This window comes from Plectropomus leopardus, chromosome 16 (assembly GCF_008729295.1).
Source record: "Plectropomus leopardus isolate mb chromosome 16, YSFRI_Pleo_2.0, whole genome shotgun sequence".
Taxonomy (NCBI): Eukaryota; Metazoa; Chordata; class Actinopteri; order Perciformes; family Serranidae; genus Plectropomus; species Plectropomus leopardus.
The window spans coordinates 13,532,044-13,557,079 of NC_056478.1; the positions used below are offsets into that span (position 1 = coordinate 13,532,044).

Sequence of the window (25,036 nt, forward strand, 5' to 3'; positions counted from 1 at the left end):
ACACTCATTTATTTTGGCGTTGTTGCCACTGCTGTTGCCAAAGAGAAGGTCTCTATTTGCTCATGCCCCGCTTTTTGCCAAATTACTCGCAAGTCAATAGGCAGAACTCCACATCCTCCGCGCTCCCCTTCCTGAGATGGGTAGGAGATGAAAGTCTTAAGAGATGACAGGAAAAAGACAGCTAAATGTGTTGCGCCACAACTCCTCGCTCTCTCTGGCACCCTAACCGTTTCATTTATTCAAGCTCAGAGCAAAACCTGCGTCTCCATGTTGGGAATTGAACAGGACAGCCAAATGCAGAAATACGAGACAAGACACACAACACACACATAATATGGGATCACGGCTTTCTTTGCACCTCAGCGCAGTCTCAAAAGATGAAGTCATAACCTGCCAATGACTTGAGCCAAGCCATTACAGCGACAGAGCATTCACATTATTGTCTCATTGTCAATTTTTGCTAAATTGAAAAAAAGAAAAAAAAAAGAAGGTAGCATTCAAAATGGGACCCGGACCAAAACTGTGTGTGTAAGACAGGGGCAGAAATGAGCGTTACATGTGGAAAAGCAGCTTATGCAAATTATGTTTAGTAATAACAGCATTCAAGCTGCATTAGATGGAGAGAGAAAACGAATGCTGCTAATTGCAAGAGAGCGAGCAGGCGGGCAAATGGGTAGGTGGGTTCACTCCGTGCTGCCATTCAGAAACTAGGCTCAGTGCTGGGGAACAGGCGGAAAGCGAACGATAACAAAAGACACTGTACAGTAGATATATATCTAGCTGACAAAACTATTTCATGGCAATTTTTTTCTATATAACTGAGTGGGTAGAAATTCAGCCAGGATTCAGAGATTTACTGTGGAGAGTTTAATGGTGTCTGCCTCGGGGAAACCCGGTTAAAACACACACTGCCAAATATTTTCATGGGTACTATACATTCCTGTCAGCTCATAGACATATTCCATCACATTCACTATTTGAAGATCCAGTTCATGAATCATCCTAGTTTCACTGCTCTTTTATCAGCTGTAATTGTGTGTGGCGCTTTTGCAAAACACAGTGCATTCTTTTGAGTATTTCGTCTAAAGAGTTGTAAATGTCAGCTTTACATGCAGCTGGGTTACATGTACTTGACATCAGAAATGTCAGAGAAGCCACAGTGATTTTCAAAATAGGTATGGTACACATTGAATGGCTGGCAGGGAGAGAGCTTGTTCTTCTTAATGACTATACTCTAGACTTCCAATCGTGATTACAGTGCCCAGTGTGCTTCTGCTTGCTGTTGCTAGGTGCATTTCTCCTGACAAGTGCCTCTGCTATGTGAGTGGTTGAACAGTGCGTTGTGAAACACAAATACATTGCTTTTATAAGGAGGTTTCCTAAGTACCTAACAGATCTTAAAGGGGCATATATTGTGCCTGGATCGGGGCGCTTTCACTGGGTGGCCAGGTGGGGGGCCACAGCCACCCTGATACAATCACTTGCCCCTCCAATGGTCATCTCTCATGAGTTGCATATGTATAAAGTGGGAAGCCTTTGTGTGGTGTTTTAAAAATTGAGTCGGTTTGTTCCCGGTAAATCTTCAACATGTTCTCATCCCAGCGTATCACACGCTGCTGCTTTTTTCAGTGGACTTCTGCTACTGTGATGTCAGCAAATGCAAATGGTGGCATGATGCTGCATGTGCTTATGTTTAGGTAACAAAAGCATTTGGCGACTGATGCAGAGACATCAGATATGCACATGCTGGCACTGATGGTTAAGATGAGGAAAAGAGGGAACATGGCTCATTCTGAGGTAACGAAAGCAGAACGAGCCCTTCTTTTAGGTAATTATACACTCAAGAAAACACATTTATTTTATTATATTCTATTTCTGCTAATTTATCCCCCTAAATCATACACACTGGACTAAGGTAAAGGAAAATAAACTTCTTTGAATATACACATATGTAACACATTAAAACAGAATTGCTGCAAATCTCAAAATATTAATTGTAGTGGCATTTGTCTGTGTAAATCAGCTGATGACCTATAACTGAGGCTTCAGCAAAAAGAGACGTGAGCACTGGTCACAGCTCACTAACAGCAACATGGTAGCGGCTGATCTGTAATAATATGGGCAGCCATCTCTTGGGAGTCATTGTGTGTATTGCTCTCTGTGGTCAAATAAAAGGCATGGAGTCTATGGCCATTGTACTGCATCAAGTGCACTCTATGTGGCACACACTGTTCTGCACTAATGTCATGATCTCCTCCATGAAGCTTAATAGGAAGTACCTCCCCTCTACAAGCCGTGAGGCTGCACTCAAAAGATGAACAAGGCTGCTCTGAAAGTAAAGTGGAACAATGATTATATTTTCATACATATATTCAGCTCATAATGTGTTTTACATACACCTGTAACAGTTGCTTGCTCTCTGAGGGACATTTAAATGGTTCCTCCCTACAGTGAGACTGATTTCTGAGTTTTGTCCTAAACCCATCTGGAGAAACATTAACTTCAAAAAGGCTTTGAGGGAAAAACACTGAGGTGTGATGTGGCAATTCATTTTGGCAAGGTCTATTTTTTATGAAGCTGTCATATGCAAAAGTTGGTTTGATAGTTTATGAGAGGTAAAGAAAAACTTTGTACATTTTCTTAAGAAAATGCTCTGTGAAAACACATCAACTCCGATTAAAAGCTCCATTAGATGACATCTCTTTTCTGAGCCTGGTGACAATGCTTTTATGAGATTATCCATTTTATGCAAGTCTCCAAACTACATGAAAAAATATATATTTTTTCATAGCCATCAAAAACAACTTGCTGTTGGGCAAAGCTGCTATTTTTCAGAAATGAGAAAAAACATTGTTTTTAAAAGGATCAAATGGAGATAGAAGATTTACACAAGCTTTTTGAAATACATTTCATCAGTTGAGAAATGGTAACATCTACTGATAGACATAGAGGGGGACCAATAGAATTAATTTATTAATTCATTTAAAAAAATGAAAATAGTAAAATGCGGAGATTCAACGTTAGTGTCCGACAATGATGATATGAGGGTTTTCTGATCGAAACACCTATTTACAGGATGACATCGACGGTGAAAAATACTTGTCAGTACCACTTTTGGTTGCGGTTTTAGAAGGTTTTAAGATACTTTCTATATGAACTTATGAAGTTAAAATGATGAACTTGTCAGCAAACTGTTGGCTATGCACACACCCAGCAGACACAGAACAACATTAGCATGCGTGTGAAGGATGAGTGGAAGTCCAACACTCTCTCTTTTTCTTTTATGGTCTCTTCCAACTCCAGAGGGAAATAGCTGGTTCTTTTGACACTCTGGCTTTTTTGTTAAAAGCAAACAGGGCTGGAAATGAAGTTAGTTTGTGTCAGGCATACAAATGACACCTCTTACATTACACACAGCAGTTTAGTTGCCAGAAGAAAATGTTGCTATTGTATATGTGTTCAAAAATGGGATACATTAATTTGCACGTTTCATACATATCATATCAGCCTTTCTATGAGCTTTATCTTCAGGAGGTGGAGGGGATGGTGGATGGCGTGATGCCTGGGTGTGACAGCTGCCAAACTGCACCACTGTTCAAGAACAAGCAAACAACAACAACACAGGTTGCTTTTTTAGCAAACCATCACATTCAGCAGCAATTATGCCACTGAAATCAGGTATTGTAGGCAAAACATAATCTTTTTCTGACCACAACTAAGTGTTTTTTGTGCATAAACATAACTACATGTTAACCACAGCGCTGTTGAAACTATGAAATATAGATTGGACAATGATTTTTTTCCTGAAAACATAATGAATGAAAACATAATCACAAATACTGTATTTCTGCAAGTAGATGCCTCTAAATCCTACACACTGAGCATTGAAGTTTAAGAAAGTTAAGAAAATTAAAAAAATCAGATGTTTTGCTGACCCATCTATTCATCACAAAATTCTCCCCACGAGGTATTGTAGTGTTGATAACAACATCACACTACTGGCATAAAGCATTTAGTTGCCTCATCACAATACTCACACTACTTTGCCTTTGTTCCTGAAAGACGAGGGTCAAGGAGATCCTGTTTTATAAATCAGGACTCTAAGAAATGGAAAACATTTTTCATCTATTTAGATGAACAGCCTCCATCAAATTATCCGAAAAATTTAAAACTAAAACATTGTTGTTGTTTTTTTTTTACCAGATCAGTGATAATAAACTCACGATCTACTCCCAACCGTGCTTAGCATTCTTATCTCTACCCCTCCGCTCTCTGTCTCAACCTTCATCTTTCTCTGTCTCTGTCTCGGTCTTTCATTACATCTGTCTGTATTACATCTTTCATGGTGAGGTCTTCGCTTTAATTTGTGGACAGAGCAGCAGGACTCCGCAGTCAAAGAAACCAAAGTCTACTCCTATCTTTCTTCAACCAGTCTTGCAGAACTGACTGACTCTTCTAATCTGCTCACCAACCGGCTTCCAGCTCAGCCACACAATCGTTTCTATTCTAAAAGATTAACTGAGGTTATATCAAAACACTCCCTGCGCTTCCTGCTTTTCTCCATCAGAGCCGAACGTGTTTCTCATTTAATAGACTCACTCTGAAATGTACTTGAACAAACCAAGAAGACAGACATCAATGTCTTTTTGATTGAAATGAAGTGGATAATCTATGTCGGGAACGAGCGTCTGTATCTGTGTGCCAGAGTGTATGCATGCAATAAATGTTGTCTGTTGCCTGTGCTGAGTAATGAAGGCAGCTGATTGGCAAAATCGTGATTGGCATCACAGAGAGAGAAAGACAAGAGTGCTGTTGACTGACAGCAGCAGAGCGGAGTGGATGGAAAGTGTTGAAGTGTTGCAGAGTAGAGTCTGCAGGTCAGGGACAAAGTGGGTTGAGCATGCTGCCACACCTGGCCCTCGTCTGAAGAGCACGTCAGCTGAGCAGCTAAAACAAAAGCTCTCAGATTCAAAACACTCTGCCTGTCTACTTTTAGTTTATGTAGCCTCTGCTGTATAGTGTTTTTATCTGCTTCAGCGGTATTCTGCAATTTTCTCTACATACACCACAACACTCCCACTGAGCAATGTTGAAAAGACGCTTAATAAATGTCTGTTATACAGTTATTTTTCTTTAGATGTTTAGATTTCAGTTATTCAAAGTTGAAAAGTGAAAGTTTAGTCGTCATCTAGTCTTAGCCTTCTACTTAGAGAAGAAACAGCAAACAGAATTTGTTTATATGACAAAAAATAAACATTCATAATGTAAACACAGGGGTGTGCTGTACTTTTTAGAATTATTTACCGGCTTTTGTATACTTTCAATATATCTAATGTTTTTCTTTTAAATATGGTCTAAAATCCAGCTCTATGTAGCCGATAAATCCTGGTCTGTAACAGGGCTAAAGGAGACACTGTATAAATCATGTCTGTCGCTCAGAGGGCTGCCTGCTCTTGGATTTTCCAAATCTTTATAATGCCTGGTACACCATCTCTTATCTGGATCTGTTTGTTTGTGCCGAGTGCAATAAAATTGGGAGAAGAATGAGGTCAAGGACATGCCAATAACTGTCTCACCATCTCACTCATCTTGAAGGCACCTGCTGCCCTCAAGTTGTTATTCTTAAAGATTACACTCACTATTCTAAGTGCAATAATTTTAATTCCATCCTCAAATGAAATGTTGCAAACACAGCTGGTTAACTGTAATGAAGTGTGTCCCATTTTGGTGTGGTGCTTTGGCATTGAAACTATCTTGCTGATTGGCCTGATGGGGATGCTTTAATTGAAGGTTTAATTTTCTACATGAAAAAACATTTTTGTAAGCCCTGACTGCAAAAGTGCCTGCATGATTAAAAAGAAACTTGGACTCATAATGCGCCCTGTTCCTGGCACATTTTGCTTGTTCTGGCAAAGTTTGAGCCTTGTTCATTTTAAAGCTGTTTCTGACTTTCATCAGGTCAGAATATTAACTTTTAACTTCCATGAGTTCTGTCGTCAACTTGTATTGTATGTAACAACATATCAAGCATCTATTAAGACACTTCCTAAATACCTATTGTATTCAGATGTAATGCCAGACAGTACACTGGTGTGAAATTGTAGTGCTTTAAGTAACAGAAATGATGTTATTACCATTACATATGTATGTCTCTTGGTTTAATTGAATCTGCAAGCCGCAGGCAGCAGTTGATTGTTTAAACCTGTATTAACAGAGTTTTCAGCCACTCTACAGCAGTGGAAACAAGGTATAAACACAACATTGACATAAGTTGATATGGTAAATATGTTAAATATGCTACCCAACAATGCCAGCGAAGAGCAATGCCCCAACCAGCTAGCCACTAACTGTGTCTGCTGGCAAATTTCCACTGAATACTGTTGCAAGCTGTGTTTGCAAACAACACTGACAGACGAGAGCCGTGAGAGCAAACCAAAACAGTGAGCTGAAGGACATTAAAATGCTTTGTAGAGCTGAGAGAGACTGCAGAGTTTGGTGAGTTTTGGTGCTCTGTGGATTCATCACTATGAGTGAACCCTTTTTCATATAGTCATGTGATGCATTGTTTATAGAAAACTATTGATTATATCAACTTATAGGTTCTGTACATAAAATTTAGAGCATTAATATAGCAGCCAACCACTATTTTCTAGGTAAATATATAAGCCCTATTCACAAAGAGATCATGCCATAGGATCACTACGAAGTCCCCTCTTTATGCCTCCTTTGCATTTTTATACAGAACCAAATGTTAGCAGCATTAGACTCCTCCCATGTGTGATTTTAGATAGCATGCTGGCATCACAGAAGCAAAAGAGTTGTGGCGGCATGATGTCTCACACAAAAGCAACGGCCTCAGTTGTGACATATAACACATGTTTCGGCTGTCCTTTCTAAACAATAACAATGACATAACTTGTTAATACCAATCATTCCCTGTTATTTAGCGGCTGATCTTATTCTCTGCTCAGAGGGTAAGGAGCTCCTGAACCTCATTGTTTTCCTAACGTGCAGACATTTACAGCCACTGTTCTTCTTCTTGGAGTTAGCTGCTAATTGCTGCAAGCTTCTTTTTAAATCCCTTGCAGTGGGATGCACATGTAAAACGTTGTTAAATGTCATGCCTGTCCTGTTCGTAATCCTGTCCTGCTGGTTGTTCCTTTTGTACAGACCTTGATTCTGCATTGTTTCTAACTTCTATGCTGGCTTAAGGGGGAAACAACTCTGCCCCCTCATTCCGCAATCATACCTTATACACAAAACAGCAGGGCTGCATAACAGCACAATATTCCCACCTTGGACAGGCAGTGTAAAAGGGGCTATAGAAAGCTATGCTCTGAATGTCATACACAGCTCCTTTGAAAGTCAAAAAAGTGCATAAGACTTCATTTGCAATTTTTTTTTTTACTTCTGCCCACTGCACCATTTTTTTTGCTAAATCACAAGTTTTAATGCAATTAGATTTATGTCAGCAACAGAATCAGCAGAGTAAAAGACAAAACATTTGCAGTAATAAAAGAGAGCCCAAGAAGCCAGTCCATTAGATGTTCAATGTGAGACCGACAGATTAGTCTGTCTGTACTCTTCTCGCTGTCACTTTGTTTCATTCACTCTTTGTTTGTCTTTGTGTGTCTTACATCCTTCCAACTTGCTATAGCTCTCTGTGCACACAAACACACATTTCATGAAAGAGGCTTCTTTAAAGGTGAAAGCATGAATTAAGGAAAAAAAACTCCACTTTGATGAGATAATACCTGTCTGACAGCTTCATTCAGTTCTGCACTACATCCCGGGAAACACACACATGGCTTGGCATCTGTGCTGGCCCAGACTTCCTCTGTCATTTTTACACACTCTGTCTCTCTATCTCCTTCTCTCTCTCTGACCCAGAAGCATTTCTTCCGCCCATGGAGACTTCCACAAAAGCTAAAAAAAGACCCACTTTCCCATCTCCTATGGAGGAAAAAGAAAAGGAGAGATATGGGAAGAAATGTAACCCTAGAGTGTCATTATAATGGATAATTTAAAAGGCATGTTCAGCATCTGAAAAGAAAGAGTGCCTTCCCCTGCCAAAGACTTAAATATGCATGTATGCTTTGAATATAACACATAAACAGAGGCTGGTAAGAGCTGCACTCGTCTCCTTTTCATTTCTACCACTGGGAGATATTATAGGAAATAGGAAATGCTTCCTCAAGGATGATGGCAAGGACAAGAAACAAATCCCTCTGTGGCTGCCAATAGAGAAGTGTGTACTAGACTGGAGAGTCTTATGTATGTGGTAAGTACATACAAGGAAATTAACCAGTTGTAACAAGAAATTCTAATTTTATCTCTATTAGATACTGTAGCTATTCAATAAGATTCTTGTTTCTGCATTTTTTTTACTGTCAATAAATCCCACGTAAACACGAAAACCAAAAATGTGTTAATCAGCATCTCAGTGCTTTCTGACTTCACTTTACTCCCTGTGGCTCTCAGCTTGAAGCCTACTAGTTCATTATAAAGTTGAAAATCTTCAAAGACTCGTCACAAATATGTGGTTTCTGCTTTTTTGCAAGTGTAAGACAGAGCAGGTGAAATAGTGTAGTTATTGGGGACTATGTTCAGCTGTGGTTTAATGCTATAGCTTCATTCCCACTGCACAAAAAACCTGCTCCTCTGTAGTAGTCAGGGGTATTTATCACCTCCGGCTCAAATTGGCATTGATGGGAACACAACACCCAAGTGAATGCAATAATTTCAGCTCCTTAAGTTGCAATGTGTTGCATTGACGTGCTGCTGCTAATTGGCCGACTGTCCGTCTCCCCTAAGCAGTACTAAAACACTGATCCAAATTAGTCTGATGTTTTTTTGTACACCTTACCATGTGCCTCTTTGCCATAAACCTAACCATGAGTGATTTTGTCGTCTACACCTAACTGTCCGTGCTGTTGTTGCATTTGCTGTTGTTGCCTCAACACAACCACATGCCACACATCCTACAATGTGCATTTGTCTGCATAATGGTGGTGACATCCCGGTAACAGCATCTCAGAACATAAACAACAGACACAGATGGATACCTAACTTGTAATATGTAGATGGGGAAAGTCCATTGACAAAACTATACCATGTGAAGAGTTGGGATGAGAACTTGTTGGAAATCCACTAAAGAGGAAAAGACATCAATCTTTTTACCAACCAGAACCCACACAGAGCAACACAACCACTTTGTCTTTGTAACTCTGTTGACAGACAGAATTTGTACAATTCAACATGAGTGAACACACAGTAAAGATGGAAGCTCCTGTTCTGTATTTTATCTCCCAGGTTCTTTCTGTGAGAGGATGATGGCTCAGAATTGCACTCATGCAGCATTTGACAAATCTCCCAACGAGTACCACTTAGCTTGGATACAAGCCTCGGTCATCCTTAGCTGTCTTATTAATGTCCTCCTACTGTAACATATGTCTGACAACTGCCCAGCCACAAGCCGCCGCCAAAACATCCTCCTTTGTTGAAATGATGGGTAAAAATATAGCATAAATGAACTGAAAAGAAGCATCAAGACTGCTGTGGCTTTTACTGACAAGTGTGAATGTTCCTTGAGGGTTATTTCATGGTGTAATGTGTCGCTGTATAAGTGTGTGAGACAACTTGCCCTTTTGTAATGACTAAGATTCTCTGTCACTCAACATTGACTAACAGAGAAAGAGAGGTGGAGGAAAACGTGGAGAAAAAGATGGACGGAATATCCAGAGAGGAGGTATTATCACAAAAAGTAAAGATTTCTACAATTCAGGTTGATTCAATATAGATTCAAACAGATGTGTGCGTGCTTCTCTTTGATTGCTAAAAGCCAAATAACTGCCACTGCCTTGAAAAAACAAACATCCCAAACGGGAGAGAATGGACTACAGGCATTGTTTCCCCTCTCTTGTTTTGTGTCTGTGACAGAAATACCAATTATTCATTGCTGGAGAACATTTCTATTCAGCGCTATTGGTATGCGGTCTAATTCTTCTCGGTTGCCTTGGTGACATGCACATCAGGAAGACAACAAGGCATCTTGCAGCCTTCCAGCCTGTTAACCGATTTCTAACCATCCACAGAGATTCTCTCGAATTTTTTAAAAAACTTAAGCATTCATAATAAAAAACAATAACACATCCATACCTGCCAATGAGGAGGAACTCTCCGAACACCCCCAGTCTCCTCATGGCCATCAGGAGACCTCGGACAGTCATGCCCTCGCAGAAACACACTACCACACGAGCTTTAGGTAGACGTTCCCGTAGTTTCCTCAAAAGGCGATCAAAGTGCTTCTCCCCCGCATTACTGTAGATCTTGTCCGAGTGGGCAATGCATAAGCCTTCCTGAGAGGCCAGCTCCTTGAAGGCCTCCATGCCACTCTCCCCATAATTTCCTATAAGTGACAAAGAAAATAGACTGTTATTAAAATAGTATTTTACTGCTATAAAGATGGCCTTTTATTTGGATGTCTATGTAGTAAAAAAACACAAATACTTTTGAAGAAAACAGAGAGAAAAAAAAGATATTGCTCAAGAGGTAGAAAACCTACAACTACCAGAGTGCACTGCGCCGTACTAGACCAAGAAACACTACCACTGGTAGATGGCAGAGCAAACTCATACGTGTGAAACCATGGCAGCTGGCAAGAAACAATCTCATATTACAGTTAAAAGATAAGCTAAGTTTCTGAAAACATTTGAGGTGAGAAATATACAGCTCAATAACAGAATGGCTTATATTTGATCAGTGCTGCTTAACTTTACTGTTTCATCAAACAGGGTGTGTAAATATGATACATTTGAGGGAATAAATGTGCAGTGCAGTAGCATAACCTTGATTTATATTCGATCAGCACTGCAGTATAATAATCTTTGTTTACCACATAGCTTATTTTCCACAATAATTCCCAAATCCAATGGAAAAATCCCATAGGCTTTTTGATGAGGGAACCAAAGTGATGCTAACTTCCTAAATGTCATCCTTAGGGCACTAAGGAATTCAGAAGTACAGCCTGTAGGTCGAACAACAGCTCGAGAGCATTTTGCTTTGATACAAAGCTAGTTGAAAACTGGTGAAGTATCTCTTTAAATAGTGAAAATTTAGCCATAAAATATGGGTCCTTTTCACTGTCTGTTAATCCTATTTCTTAAATTAGCCTTTGTTGATATGGATATTACACTTGCTGTGGTATTATCACTAATTGTGAGCTCAAAATATGCAGCATTATTTCCTGATTTTAAGTGACACAATCAATGTTTCATAATAACAAAGCATTACATGCCTCGTTACTTGCAAAAACACATTATCAAATGCTTGCAACCATACATTTCTAATTATTTCACTGATGGATAATCAATGTTTAAGCGGCCCCCCTACAACCCTCCCCCAGCAGTTGTTCAGTGCGTCAAGTCCTGACTGAGCTGACGCTCTGATCCTCTCATAATGAGTGTCAGAGTGTTTCCTGGCTACTGATTGCAATCAAAGCCAAAAGAGGGTGAAGATAGCTATCCTTGTTTAACTGCGTCCCAATCAAGAGCCCTGCAAAGCTGTGTGAGTCTAAATCTTTTATTTCCATGTGGACTGCAGCACTCCCCGACTGTGTCATGATCTGGATTGTTGATAAAGCCCCTCAGCTCTTTAGCATGAGAGCTGGATTACACAGACAATCCAATCACTTGTGCATGCCTGAACATGTGTCTGTGCGTGTGTTTGTATACGTTGTCAAAAGGATATTAAAAGCCCCTATTCATTAAAAGGAAAACATACAATCGACTGATTAAAGGTAATTTTACTTTCAAATCCTTGTCTTTATTATATTGATCTCTACTGTATGATTATATGCATGCAGGTGATGGAGGGTAGGCCATTTGTCAGTAGCACATTCAATCTCCGTTTTTTTCACAGCCTGATGTTTGCAGGTATGGAAGAGTGTGAACTATCCTTTGTTTTTGTTGTGTTAACAATAGTGATGTCAGGTAGATTAAGTTAAATCAGGGCAGTGGAATAAATCATCCATATTTTCTCATTACATCTTCACCCTTCTTACCCGCAGGCATGCATAAAATTGATGTTATACATTTCTTTTTAAAATACAAAAATGTTAAGTTATCATTTATCGCATCAGTCACTGGCCACGAGAAGCTGGTAGTTATTGGTTATCGTGTTGGTTATTGGCCACAAGAAGCAGATAATCATTGGTTACTGTATCAGTTACCAGCCATGAGGACAATTAATTATTGGTTATTGTATCATTTATTGGCAATGAGAAGCAGGAAATGAATTATCTATTACTGTATTGATTATCGTTTTGGTTATCATATTGGTTATTGGCTATGAAAAGCAGGTAATTATGGGTTATTGTATTGGTTATGGGCCATAAGAAGCATTTAGTTATTGGTTATCATATCCGTTATAGGGCATGATATGCAGGCAATTATGATTATCACATCAAGTATGGGTTATCGCCCATGACAAGCAGGCAATTATTGGTTATAGTATTGGTTATCAGCCATGACAAGCAGGTAATTATTGGTTATAGTATTGCTTATTGGCCATGACAAGCAGGTAATTATTGGTTGTAGTATCGGTTATTGACCATGACAAGCAGATCCGTTATCATATGGGTTTTTTTAAAAAATCCATATAGTGCATCCCTTAAAAACATTTGTTGTGCAATCGATGAGGGGCCAGGCTCCTGAGGGCCTCTATCCTGCTCTCCCATTACACTATAAGGGTCATGAAAAACAAACACTCTCTGTGTGTGTGGCAAGGGAGACGGCAGCTGAAATAGGCATCACAGTAATGCATTTACCCTGGCACACAATGGGCCCATGTGTTGGTTTTCCAATAGTCCTTTGATGATATTTCCAGTTGCCTCATTTCATTCTCCCACTCGTAAATGGAAATAATGATATCCAATTATTTCACTCTTTCCATCTCGGCTGTGAGACAGGTGGGCGGTGGTGCATTAGTTGACAGCCCGTTTGACAATGACTACCAAAAAAAACTGCGTTGAGTATTCCTACCAGGCTGATGATAATCAGGACAGGTAATTTATGCAATTTCATAGCCCTAGCTGTTGCTACGGGAACAAGCTACATTTATAACTTGTCTAAGGTGGTGGGGAGAGAAAGCTCATGAGCTTAAGCCTGTCGTGACCACTATTGCAGAGATAACTGAAGATAGAGCAAAAGTGGATTTACATATGACTTCTCAAAGGTCAAATCTGCATCAAAGAAATCAGGATGCGAAGTCAGAAACATTAAGGGACTGTACTTTGTTTATCAAAGTAGGGGGGTGGCTGGGGTGTCATTTCATATTGTTATTTTTTTTATATAATGACCCTCCCCGGAGCAACAAATATTTTGGAAAATACATGGACCTCCCTTCACCCTAAATAACCATATTTTACGTATTAAATGATGAATGTGTAGTTTGAGAGATTTTTTTAAGAACACGTACCTGTCTAACCCGCTTGTTTTGGAGCTCTGAAGGTATTTTAAACAAATACAAAACACCAAGGGCATCGTAGTGGGGGAAAAAGTGGAACAGGATGCCCAGTGCCCCATTGGGAGGGGGCCCTTGAAAAGCCTGGTATGAAAAGTTACATTGAATTGCAATTTTTTTTCTAAATAATTATTGCCATTACTAATTAAAATTGGATAAATAAATTGGTATAAAAGCTAGACTTTTTATATTTATTTTAAAAAAAAAAGGGAAGCTCTCTGAGGCCCCACACCCCTTAAAAGCGTAAAATGGTATAGTCTACCCCGCTTTAGGATTCCTCTCTTAATGCCGCTACAGCCGAGTTAGTGACAGTTGCTGTTTGCTAGAGCACCAACGCACAGTTCTTTCCCCCAAAAAGGGAAATCCTGTTCCAAAAAAGAAAAGAGGAAAAAGAAAAGAAAAGAAAGTAAACTGACTTGCTAAAAAAATCTAAAAAAGGTGCATGAGAGAGACATGAATCAAGAAAGAAAGGGTGGGGGCCACCCCCCATTAGTAAAGAAAAGTCTCTTACTTTGGATTCCCTGTTGATTCATCAGTGTAAAGAATTATATTTACTAAATGTCTGCATGTAAAAAAAAATCTAATTGAAGCTTACAAGTTTGAACATTTTTGTAAACTATCCAACTTTTATCTCTTGCTCTGTAGCCTGTTGAGCAAATGATGTTGCTTGCAATCAAATCCATCCTTCCCCTGACTGGTTTTTCATTACTCTTAAATTATGACTTCAGTCCCAGAGGCTCCTCCTGTATGTTGAAGGTCAGACAGCTGACGCCACCTAGTTATGTCTCCAGGTACTACAGCTCCCTAACTCCCTCTCTTCATCTATCTGATTGCAACCTGTGTCACAGCCCTCCCCAGCACCTGACTATAATAGGACTTTCCAAAGATGTTTTACACTCCCTGTGAGTCCGCAGCACCTCAGGGGGGGATTCTGGGTAATGTAGCCTGTCAGTCATAATTTGGGTGCACATCGCTGACTGTGTTTCACTAAGACTTTAATGAAAAGCTATGGACATAATTCACTTCACAGTAATTACTCTATCCACCCAACCCCTCTCTTCCTTTTACCTCCACCACAATACACTGTTGTGCTGTTCGGCTGAACGAATTTGCATAAGAGTTCTCAAAAAGAAAAAGTGAGCCAATCATGGTATGAAAAGCTGAATACTATTAATGCTAGGGCTTCTGTGAAGATAAGACATTTATTTTAAAGTATATGTATCCGGTGTAATTTGAAACATTATTGTCATTTTTTTTCTATCCCAGCCTCATCCGCCTTACTAAACCATTGAATCCATTTGACATTTCCAACTGAACGCTTAAATTGTTAACGCTAAAACGGTCCCTCACGTGTTTGGCTAGACACTGACTTTTAATAGTTGCTACGAGAACTCTAATAACACTGCCATGCACCTCCAGTTTTGCTTCCACATGCTGAAGCATATTATAACAAAGTGCCAAGGAGGACAAGCGCATATGTTTCTCAAAGAAACAAAAGAAGAGACCAACAAATGTTTACTCAACAGTCACACTACCTACACTCCATACCCTAGTGCAGGTTATTTAATAAATACAAACACAGCTATGTGATGATGCTCAGGATGTGTGCATGGATTAATTACTGAACGGGCCTGTCAGGCACAGACCAAGGGCCCCAAAGTATCAGGCCCCCCTGCAAATGGTCGCGCAAAATAACACGTACCAACTAAGAATAGACTCAAAATGACCATAAAGATAAGAGATTCAAGATTCACATATATACAATAAAAGGGGGCAAAACAATCACAAAGAGACAGAGAACAAACAAAAAATAAAAAATTATCCCAGAGAGACACAAATGACCATGAGATGCAAAATGACCACAGAGATGAAAAAGAGAAAAAAAGAGAAAAACAAACAAACAAAAAAAAAACCATAACGAAATGTCTTGCTCATATTTAGAAGAGGTGGTGGGGCTTTTTACATATCTGTGCTTGGGGCCCCATTGCCTCAAAATCCATCCCTGGATCTGTGGAAAATGCTTGAAGCATGTACATAAAATTCTTAATGAAGATACGTACATATGTGTGGCTTCAGCTACCAGCTCTAAAAGCTGACACTGAAAGACTGAGACAGAGACAGGCACATCGAGAGGTAAAGGACTGATGACTTTCTTTGACATCCAGGTCCTCTTAAAGGACAAACATGAAACCTGCAAAGTTACACTCAAAGATGAATGACAAAAAACTGTTAAAGTGGGATTGTTTGAGTTTGGCTGCCGATAAAAATCTCCATGTAGCTTGTCTTCGCACATTTTGTTTTTCATTTTATAGAATAATTTTAGATGCCATTGATTTATATAAAATAAAAAGTGCAGTTATCTTTCGAGGTCAGCCGGTTAATCTCAACTTTAAGTCACTCCCTTAAAATGATCAGAATCTCTATGAAGTATTTTGGGGAAAGAACTGGATAATAATTCTAACTATTTTAAAATGATAGCATAAAATGTTAAGAGTTATGCATCTTTATCAAATTATACTCAATTGGAACATTGTAGTGATGCATCGGTGATTAAAAATACCATAATGAACGATTAGGTCACTTGTTTATCCACTACCAAAGGCCTAGGCTTCATATGAGATTAGAGAGGGGCACATATAAAATGCTGGATTCGGGGGTCCTCCGCCAGAAAATTTTGAGCATAAAACACTTAATTCCTGCATTTTTATGCAAAAATGTGTGCCTTTTCTGCATCACTCCGTGGTGTAAATGTCTTAAATTTATTCAAAATACAAGGCCTCTGCTATTTTTTATGTTTTTATTAGGCAGGACAAATGCACATGTTCTAAATACTGAGGGGGACATGTCCCTTTGTGTCCCCCCCAGAATCTACGCACATGTCCACAACAGGCAAACAGACAACATGAATGATGGCACGTGATGGTGATTTTCCAGTGACAGGGGTCTCACCCTCAGTGTGCACCGCAGACACATAGGTCCAGTTGTACCGCTTGACAATGTCCAGCATGGCCCGGGCCTGGAGGGTGTCCGAGGGCACGACCCTCAGGAAGTACTTGAACAGAGTTTTGTCGCTCAGGTCGATGCTGGTGGCAGAATAGGCGATCTGCGGGATGTTGAAGAGCTGCAGGAGGTTCTGCACTTGAATGGCCACAGAGCTGGACCCCGGTCCGATCACTCCTGCGATGGGCTTTTTGGTGGGTGGAGGCTGGTGGGACGGGGTCCCGTCAATGCACCATTTGGACCCGTCTTTATCATCCCTAATGGAGATGAGGGAGTCCCGGATGAACTCGATGCTCTGCTCCAGGGCCACAGAGGAGTGCCAGCAGGAGTCTCGGATCTCGCAACCCAAGCTGATATTAGGGAGCAGGTTCGGGTCCGCGTTGATCCGGTCCAACGTGTGAAACATGGCCTCCACCCTCTGGATGCCGTACTGCTCGCGGACGTCCCCACACTTCCTCTCGGCCACTTTCTCCGCAGACGGCTGGTGGTGGACGGAGAAGAGCGCGCCGATGATCACGTCTCCATCCATGCGAGCCACGGAGCGCACCACAGCTCGAGGGACCACCGAGCGCTCATTGATGCTACTGCTGTGGGAGAGCACGAGGACGCGGAAGAAAAACGTGGGGAGACACAGGAGAGCGAAGAGACCCATCTTTACGCGTGCCATGTTGTGCCACATCGCGTGAGCCGTGCCGACTGTGTAGGCATACTATCTGCTGTCTGTCAATACATCCACGTTTATCTCAGCGACCACGAGCTGTGAGCACGACACCCGGGGCATATCTGCGCGCACCTGCAGAGGGATGAGACAAACTGCTGTGACATGGAAGCTAAGAGAAACGAGGCCAGATGTGCTACAGGGTTATGTGGGAACAATTGACTAAGCACGCATGCTCCTTTCCATCAACGCCCTGTTTTACATTCCTACAGCGGGCAACAGTCTCTTTTGCCATTGAGGTGCCTCTGAGCAAGGCACCCAGCTCACACCATCTGATCAGCGGGCAGTAGTTGGTTCAATTAGACTTCTGTCCACTAGGAACTGCCCAACTGAGCAGGTGGTCAGCCCCTACTTTTTAAAACAATCACATTTTATTACAAATTGCCAGCAAACACAGTGCGCCGGGAGAGGCTCAAAGTGCAGAGCTCGCTGTCCATTGAGAAAATCAGGCAGAAACCAGATTTCAGCACCGTGGACAGCGCGCTTTCCAAACACCTTGCAAGGACGTTTTTGGGACTGTTGCCTCATCTTCTTACAGGCACGTTCCTCACGATTTGACTCAGCTAGTTTCTATTAAAGCTGAGAAACTACAGTCATTTCACAGTCGACTCATATTTGGATTCACATGAAGATGATCCTAGGCTGTTTTTGCTCGAAACGCAAAGCACATTCTTCTTATTTGGCGTGCAGCCTGGTATCGGTTGGTAATATTACTACTAGTGCGACTGCTACTACTTCTGATAATAATAATGGTGACAATAATATTACAAACAATAAAAATAATACACGGACTAAGCTAAAATCATTCAGCTTAAAGGCGCGTAACATGACTACCCCATTCTCAACAGCCTGTATCACGCTGTCTATCTACCCCATTACCCTTTATACATCCTAAACATTCAAAACGTTATTATCCGAGTCCTTTGCATCAAAACTTACCTGAATCCCCCAGACATGTCGCGTGCCTTCGTCCGTCTTCTGTAGCGCGTGGTCCCCGGCTGTATCACTTGAGTCTTCTCCTCTCTGTATCACTTGAGTCTCTCTCTCTCTCTCTCTCTCTCTCTCTCTCTCTCTCTCTCTCTCTCTCTCTCTCTCTCTCTCTCTCTCTCTCTCTCTCTCTCTCTCTCTCTCTCTCTCTCTCTCTCTCTCTCTCTCTCTCTCTCTCTCTCTCTCTCTCTCTCTCTCTCTCTCTCTCTCTCTCTCTCTCTCTCTCTCTCTCTCTCTCTCTCTCTCTCTCTCTCTCTCTCTCTCTCTCTCTCTCTCTCTTCTCTCTCTTTTTTTTTTTTTTTTTTTTTTTTACAGTTTTTACCCCTCATGCCTGCAAGTCTCTATTTACATATATACATTGTGAGAGTAAAAAAAATGACTAGTGACAGCAAAGATTTTCACATTAACACATTTAAAAAAATCCCATCAGTTACATATATTATATTACACTGTAAAATCTGAAGTTGATTTTGCTTTTTAAAAAAATCAAGGAAAACGACTGCATTTGAAAATGCTAGAAAATATAATAATTAATCATCCATTTACTTTTTATCTTATTGGTGAACTGAAAATATAGTTACACTTTCTTATTTTTTTTAAATCGTTGCCACCTAGGAAGGACACGTTTAATTAAATAGATCTTCTAAGTTTGAACAACTTTAGTAAACTAAGTATACTGTGCTGTATATCTGTATCCTGTCAGCTGTATTTTAGCCAATCATATTTGTATTTTCTTAAACATCATCATCAGATTTTACAGTGTACATAGCAATTAGTATTATCTGGTATTTTCTCCACTTAAGCAGGTTTGGAAATATTTGGTGAATAAGTCGATTAGACAGCACCACTGCTGTCTGACCTGTAACACTTGTACATCAGCGCAAACCTGTGTTTATGTGTCTGATTGTGTCCATGATAAATAGTTGTAGCAATTTAATAATTCAGTGTGTCCATAATTTTGAGAGGAAGAGAGATTAGGTATTGGTGTCAGGCATTAACCAGCACTTGAATTATGTGACAGCTCACTATAACTGAAGGGAGTTTATGGGATTTTAAACTGACAGGTGCTGACAACAAGCAGACAGAGGCGTAAAGCACTGCTCCTCCATCTCATATGTTCACTCTTTGACTTTACTTGAGGCCCCTGGCTACTAATAAGTGACGATGGGTGTTTTCAGCACCACGGCAAGTAGTCAACAGTTTGCATTACGCCTTTTAGTGTTTGACTGAAGGTCACTGATGACATTTAAATGATTAGGTCAATCAAAAATTTCAATTTTGCTGCTCTTTAACCTGCTGACTATAGAGCTTCACAAAGGGACATTCAGCAGACTTTTCACAGCAGCAGCATGTCTTTTCTAAAAGACATCAAGACATTTAGCAGTAGTAATCTGTAAACAAAACCAGGTATTTTAAAAAAGACATCAGGACATTTAGAGGTAGTTTTCGGTAAATAACACCAGGTATTTTTTTACGAGACATCTGGACACTTAAGTGACAAACCCAAATATTTTCAACAAGACGTCGGGATGTTTAGCAGATGTTTTCTGTAAACACAACTAGGTATTTTTAAAGCAATGTCAGGACATTTAGCAGACTTTTTTGGTGACATAATTGAGTATATTTTATAAGACATAGTGACATTTAGCAGTAGCTATGCTGTCAACAAAATGGGCATTTTTAACGAGATGTCAGGACATTTAGCAGATTTTTTCTGGCAACAAAACAAGTTTTTTTCTTTTTTTTCTTTTTCTTGGAACAAAAATTGGTATTTGAACCCAAAACAAACAAACAAAAGTCTTAATTTTAAAAGTAACTAGTAACTAAAGCTGTCATTAAATGTAGTGGAGTAAAAGGTAGAAAGTGCCATGACATGGAAAATGCAGCAAACTACAAGAACCTCAAATTTGTACTTAAGTACAACACTTGAGTAAATATTCCTGATTACATCGTACCACTGGGGGAGACCGAGGTTAGCTGGCACACTTTACACTCTTTTACATATTTCTCTGGCATAGTTTACGTCACCACATTCTAACCAGCAGAACGTTCAGATCCCAGCTGTGAATAAATATGTGTTAACATACAAATGTTTTCCCTAAAATCAAGTGATTTTTAATTAAAGACATGTTGTGCATTTTTGCAAACAAGCCCCATCACAGGGTTGGTTGGCAAACTGTTAAAATGCTAAAATATTAAGCAGCCAATAGAAGCAATTTGAAGATTAAGTTCAAACAAGAAATGGAAATCAAGAACATTTAACCATGAAACCTGGAGAGAAGTGACTTTTCTTGTGCTGCTTTCAGAGGTCTTTTACAAGTATTTACACCTTTGAACAGTGATCAAAATGGTGGGATTTCTTTAAAAAATGCAGGGATAAAAAAGCAATGAGCAACTTGGTAAGAAATGTTTCACAAAGTGCAAGAAATTAGCAGATTTAAAACAATTATTTTTGAAAAGCTAGGAAAAGCTATGTTTAAAGCTATTTATCATTATTAGATTTTTAAAATTATGTGACAGAATTATTACATATCAAGCACAATTTCCAGATTTTCTCAAAATGTATTTATCTATTTATTTTTAAACATTTTCAGATAATTTTCTTGTACTAATCATAACATCAACATAATAATAATAACAACGATAAAAAAGTTGACAATAATATTTTTTACATTTTATTTAAAGAGCACTTTTCACTGTACTTTTACTAATTTCTTGCTATTTTTTGTGTAATATCTTCTTTTGTTGTTCATTGTCCTCTTACCGTGTTTTGGAAAGAATTAAAGCCAATTTGCTCAGGTTTCAAATAGTTAAAATTTTCATTTTTCAAATCATTTTTTAAAGCAAAGACTTTTAAACAATTTAGGAGTGGCTTTATTTTTGCTTTTGACCATTCAAAACAATTATGCTTACAATTTAAACATTGCTGTTCATCTTTTAAAATAATCCAAATCTCTAGAAATAAAATAATACTTATCCCTGTTAATTTTACAACCCCAAAATCAGTTTGCCAACCAACCCTGCTCATATTTAAACCAACTTTATGTTTAAATTCTGTTAGTCAGCTACCATTTCTCATAACAGTCTCCAAACTTCTATCAAAATGTAGCTACTTTATTTGCACATTTAAAATCTCTCTATCTAACAGAGTTTTGTAGTATGTTTAGTCCATGGATCATTTCACTTTTGATACCATAAAACTGAACCAAAACAGTATGTGACTTTTGCATGTTTTAACACAGTAGATGAGTGCAGGTCAAAAAGCAAACAAAAAATAAAATGAAATAAAATAAAGAAAAATAGTTGTGTGGCAGCCAACCCTATTCTCCTATAATATTTAAGCCATCGGGTCTGTATTATGGTATGCTAAGTAAAAGAACAGATCTGAGGCAAACACGTTTCCTTGGAGAAGGAATTTCATAAAAGTAGAGATTTTGGTCATATCAGTGATTGTTTGTCTTATGGCCAACTCCAGTTTACCCTCTACAATCACCGAACTGAGCTCCTGAAACAGCTTCGCCCCTCAGTGGTGGAGACAGTGAGTGAGTCTTAAAGGTTTAACTTCACCCTGCGCGTTATTATCCCACACAGATACACGGCCCACTCCCAGGGGGCATGCAGTTTACTTGGAAGGGTCCTGTCGTGACTCACGCCAGGCGGTATAAATCACAAATAAACTTATAAAGGAGTCGCTATGACACTGCCACTGCTGGTGCCCGGGGCTTCGGGGGCGAGCATCTGATATTGAACCTGAATAAAAGTGACATGTTTGAGGAGGAGAGACAACTTGGATGCTGCAGCTACACTTCAGGGCAAAGGGCGACGGTGGTACGAAGTTTATTCTAGGACTGCGGTCTGTGTGAGTCAACCGCAAGGCTTTCCAGCAATTATTTAGGCACTGTTATTATTTTTATGATGTACTGTTGGTTGAGAGACACCATTCAATTATGTGATTGGCAGTTTAAGGAATGATTTAAATGGGTATATTGTTATTCTTTATTATGTTTTTAGGCTTTGAAGCGTTTCCACCTCTCCCTCAGTATTATTGATGTCACAGCCGTTGCTTACAGTTGCGGAAAGAAAATGGATGATCCAAAAAATAAACACTGTTTTACTTCCTCAAAACATAAACCCCATCAATCAATCTTTGGCAAGCCTATTTTTCATGGTAAACATTGTGCAACTCAGGGAAATCAGAAAAGTTGGCAAAGCACTTATTAAACAACTTGTCCTTTTCATCAGCATTGGATTGATTGCTTTTTAAGATTGCGACATATTATAGACAACAGTGCAGACAATCTTGTTTTGCCACCCTTAAGGTCCCATATTTTAATAATTCCAGTTATATCCATAATGTTGTTATGGGTCTATTAAACACTTCTTCCATGGTATTAACAAAAAAAGTATGGATTTGATTTGTTGCTGCTTTTCTGGGGGCCTCTTTTTGTTGTCCTCCCACATATAGTCAGATTTTGCTCCAACGCAGAAGTAAAAACCACTTGGCCTACCGATTAATATTAATGAGCAAAAGGTTCAGGTCAGTTCTCATTTCAGTGGTCAAATACTGCTGCTTTTGCAGTGCTTTTGGGGTGAGATCCAGACAGCAAAAGCCACCTTTTGCGTCAGCATGATACACCGCTGGATGGCGTCAGCTGGGAATGCAGCTGGACAGGACCGTTCATGGTGTTACCATATGTCGCCAGATGGCCAGACCGCATTCTGCATTAGTTGCCATGTGCTTGGTTTGCCTAAACATAACCATGTGCAGTGTAATCCCAACATGTGCTTGTGTTGACATCCTGGTGGCAGCATCCCTGAATGTCAACAGCAGACATAACTGGATACCAAAAGTATAATATGCAGACATGGAAGTCCACTGCAAAGTGGCAATATGTGACGACTTTGGGTGATAACATGTTAAAAATGTTTGACTGGCTGATTACAGGCAGTCTGGGACCAGACCACTGAGGCTAAAAACGGAGGCTCTAAAGCGGGTCATTAAAACTGCCCAGAACATCACTGGTACCCATCTACAGAGCATCAGTGATATTGGTGAAGTGAGTTGTAGCCCAAAGGATACTGAAAGACAGCAGCCGCCCAAGCCACAGTCTGCTCACCCTGCTGCCATCTGGGAAAAGATACAGAAGTATCCGCTGCAGTACCACCAGACTACAGAGTAGCTTTATTCCCCAGACTAAACTCCTCCTCCAGCTCTAAAAGATGTAGCAGGATCAAGGACAAATTTTATTTTCATTTTTAAACTATGTGTAAAAAATGACTAATAAATCAACATTGTACCTTATACGTGCCAAAAAACTGCAGTTCATCAAACGGCCTCTTAAGGGTGACTCTAAAACAGAATAAATCCCCAAAGACCACCGTGATGAAATGCCCAACTTTATAGCAAAAATAAACATTTTCACAGCCTGGTACAATAAACAGTTTTAGTCTCTATAGCTAATTTCAACCCTCAAGAGAACTGTATGGGGGATGAATATTTTTTATAACTTCTACATTTTATTAAGGCCCAAAATTGAACATATTTAAGGGAGAGCCACCTGGGTGACAGGCTGTCTGTGAAGTATCACTACAGTCATGAGTCAGATCCACCCATCACTCCTCTACAGCCCCAGCCTCTCACCTAAATATGGTCACTTCTGGCTCCAAAAAGCCAGGATGGCAGTAGCCAAAATGCCAAATTTGAGACTTCGGAGCAGCAGTCTTTGAACCAGTGGTAGACATCACAGTAGTTCCATCCATTATTTATACAGTCTATTGTAAGACCTTACCAGTTTGAGCCGGAAGAATCAGACTCCGATAACTATGGTGCAGAGGATCAGGAACAAAATTTTAAAACAGGTTAGCAGGATGCTTCAGAAGGTTAAGTTGGTAATGGTAGCCTACTTGAGAACTTGCAAAGGAATGCATATTTTTCAGCATCAGACTACTTAGGAAGTTCACAGCACCATTAGTGGTCAAGTTAAAGCTTTATCCACCTAGCCTTTTATTCCTCCACCCATCAAAGATATTTAAACCATAAACTGATGCAGAAAAGGCATAAACTGGTGTATAAAATATCACCAAAATGCAGGAAATTAACCTTTTGATGCTCAGAGTTTTTTGGCAGCAGACCCCCCCGAACACCCATTTCATATGCACACACTTGGCAAAGCATCTGCACAGTGCATTGCCTGTCAGAAAGAGAGAAAGAGAGAGATGTAGAATCATGCAACCACCTTTTCATGGTCCCTTATTCTCTCACTTTCAGTGTCACATTTTTTCATGGTTGCCTGGCACCTATAGACAAGTCAACCTCAAACGAAGCACATGAACCAGTGAATCATAAATGCTTGCATGACACTTGCATTGGATTTGTGGTAAATCCAATGTGCAGTATGCACAAATTTAAAAACAGTCTGACAGAGAAAATCCGAGCAGAAGCTATGATTGCATTTTGTTCTCATGCAAAATCCACTGACCATCAAATTCAGCATCTATCTTATAATAACTCAATCTCTATATGTAACATTGTAAGCCTATGTACGCACAGTATGTGGTATTGATCTGGAAATCTGAATTGAGTTAGAATTGTATATAATGGTTGAGATATTAATACAACTGTGTTCTTTATTTGCTTATAGCTAAAAGGTGGCTGCGCAGTTTTAAATAGGAAAGGTCACTGCAAATTCAGGCTCCTTTTCTTACATTTACATTTGATATCATGCAATGTCCCACTGACTGCACGGGTTTGTTTCAACACCTCATAACAAGTGTATTCAGTACTGCTAAGCACTGTCCTGCTGATGTGTC

The 25,036-nt window shown here is 39.8% G+C and overlaps 1 protein-coding gene across 1 annotated transcript in view; it reads right to left on the reverse strand.

Annotated features, from left to right (window-relative positions):
- Positions 1-18,254, reverse strand: part of grm1a (glutamate receptor, metabotropic 1a) — a 45,225-nt gene extending 26,971 nt beyond the window's left edge. Inside the window, 3 exon segments of the mRNA XM_042503700.1 lie at positions 10,159-10,408; positions 16,471-17,314; positions 18,179-18,254. Of these exon segments, the coding sequence (XP_042359634.1) occupies positions 10,159-10,408; positions 16,471-17,200 (980 nt within the window). The 5' untranslated portion in view covers positions 17,201-17,314; positions 18,179-18,254.
- Between the last annotated feature and the right edge of the window lie 6,782 nt (positions 18,255-25,036).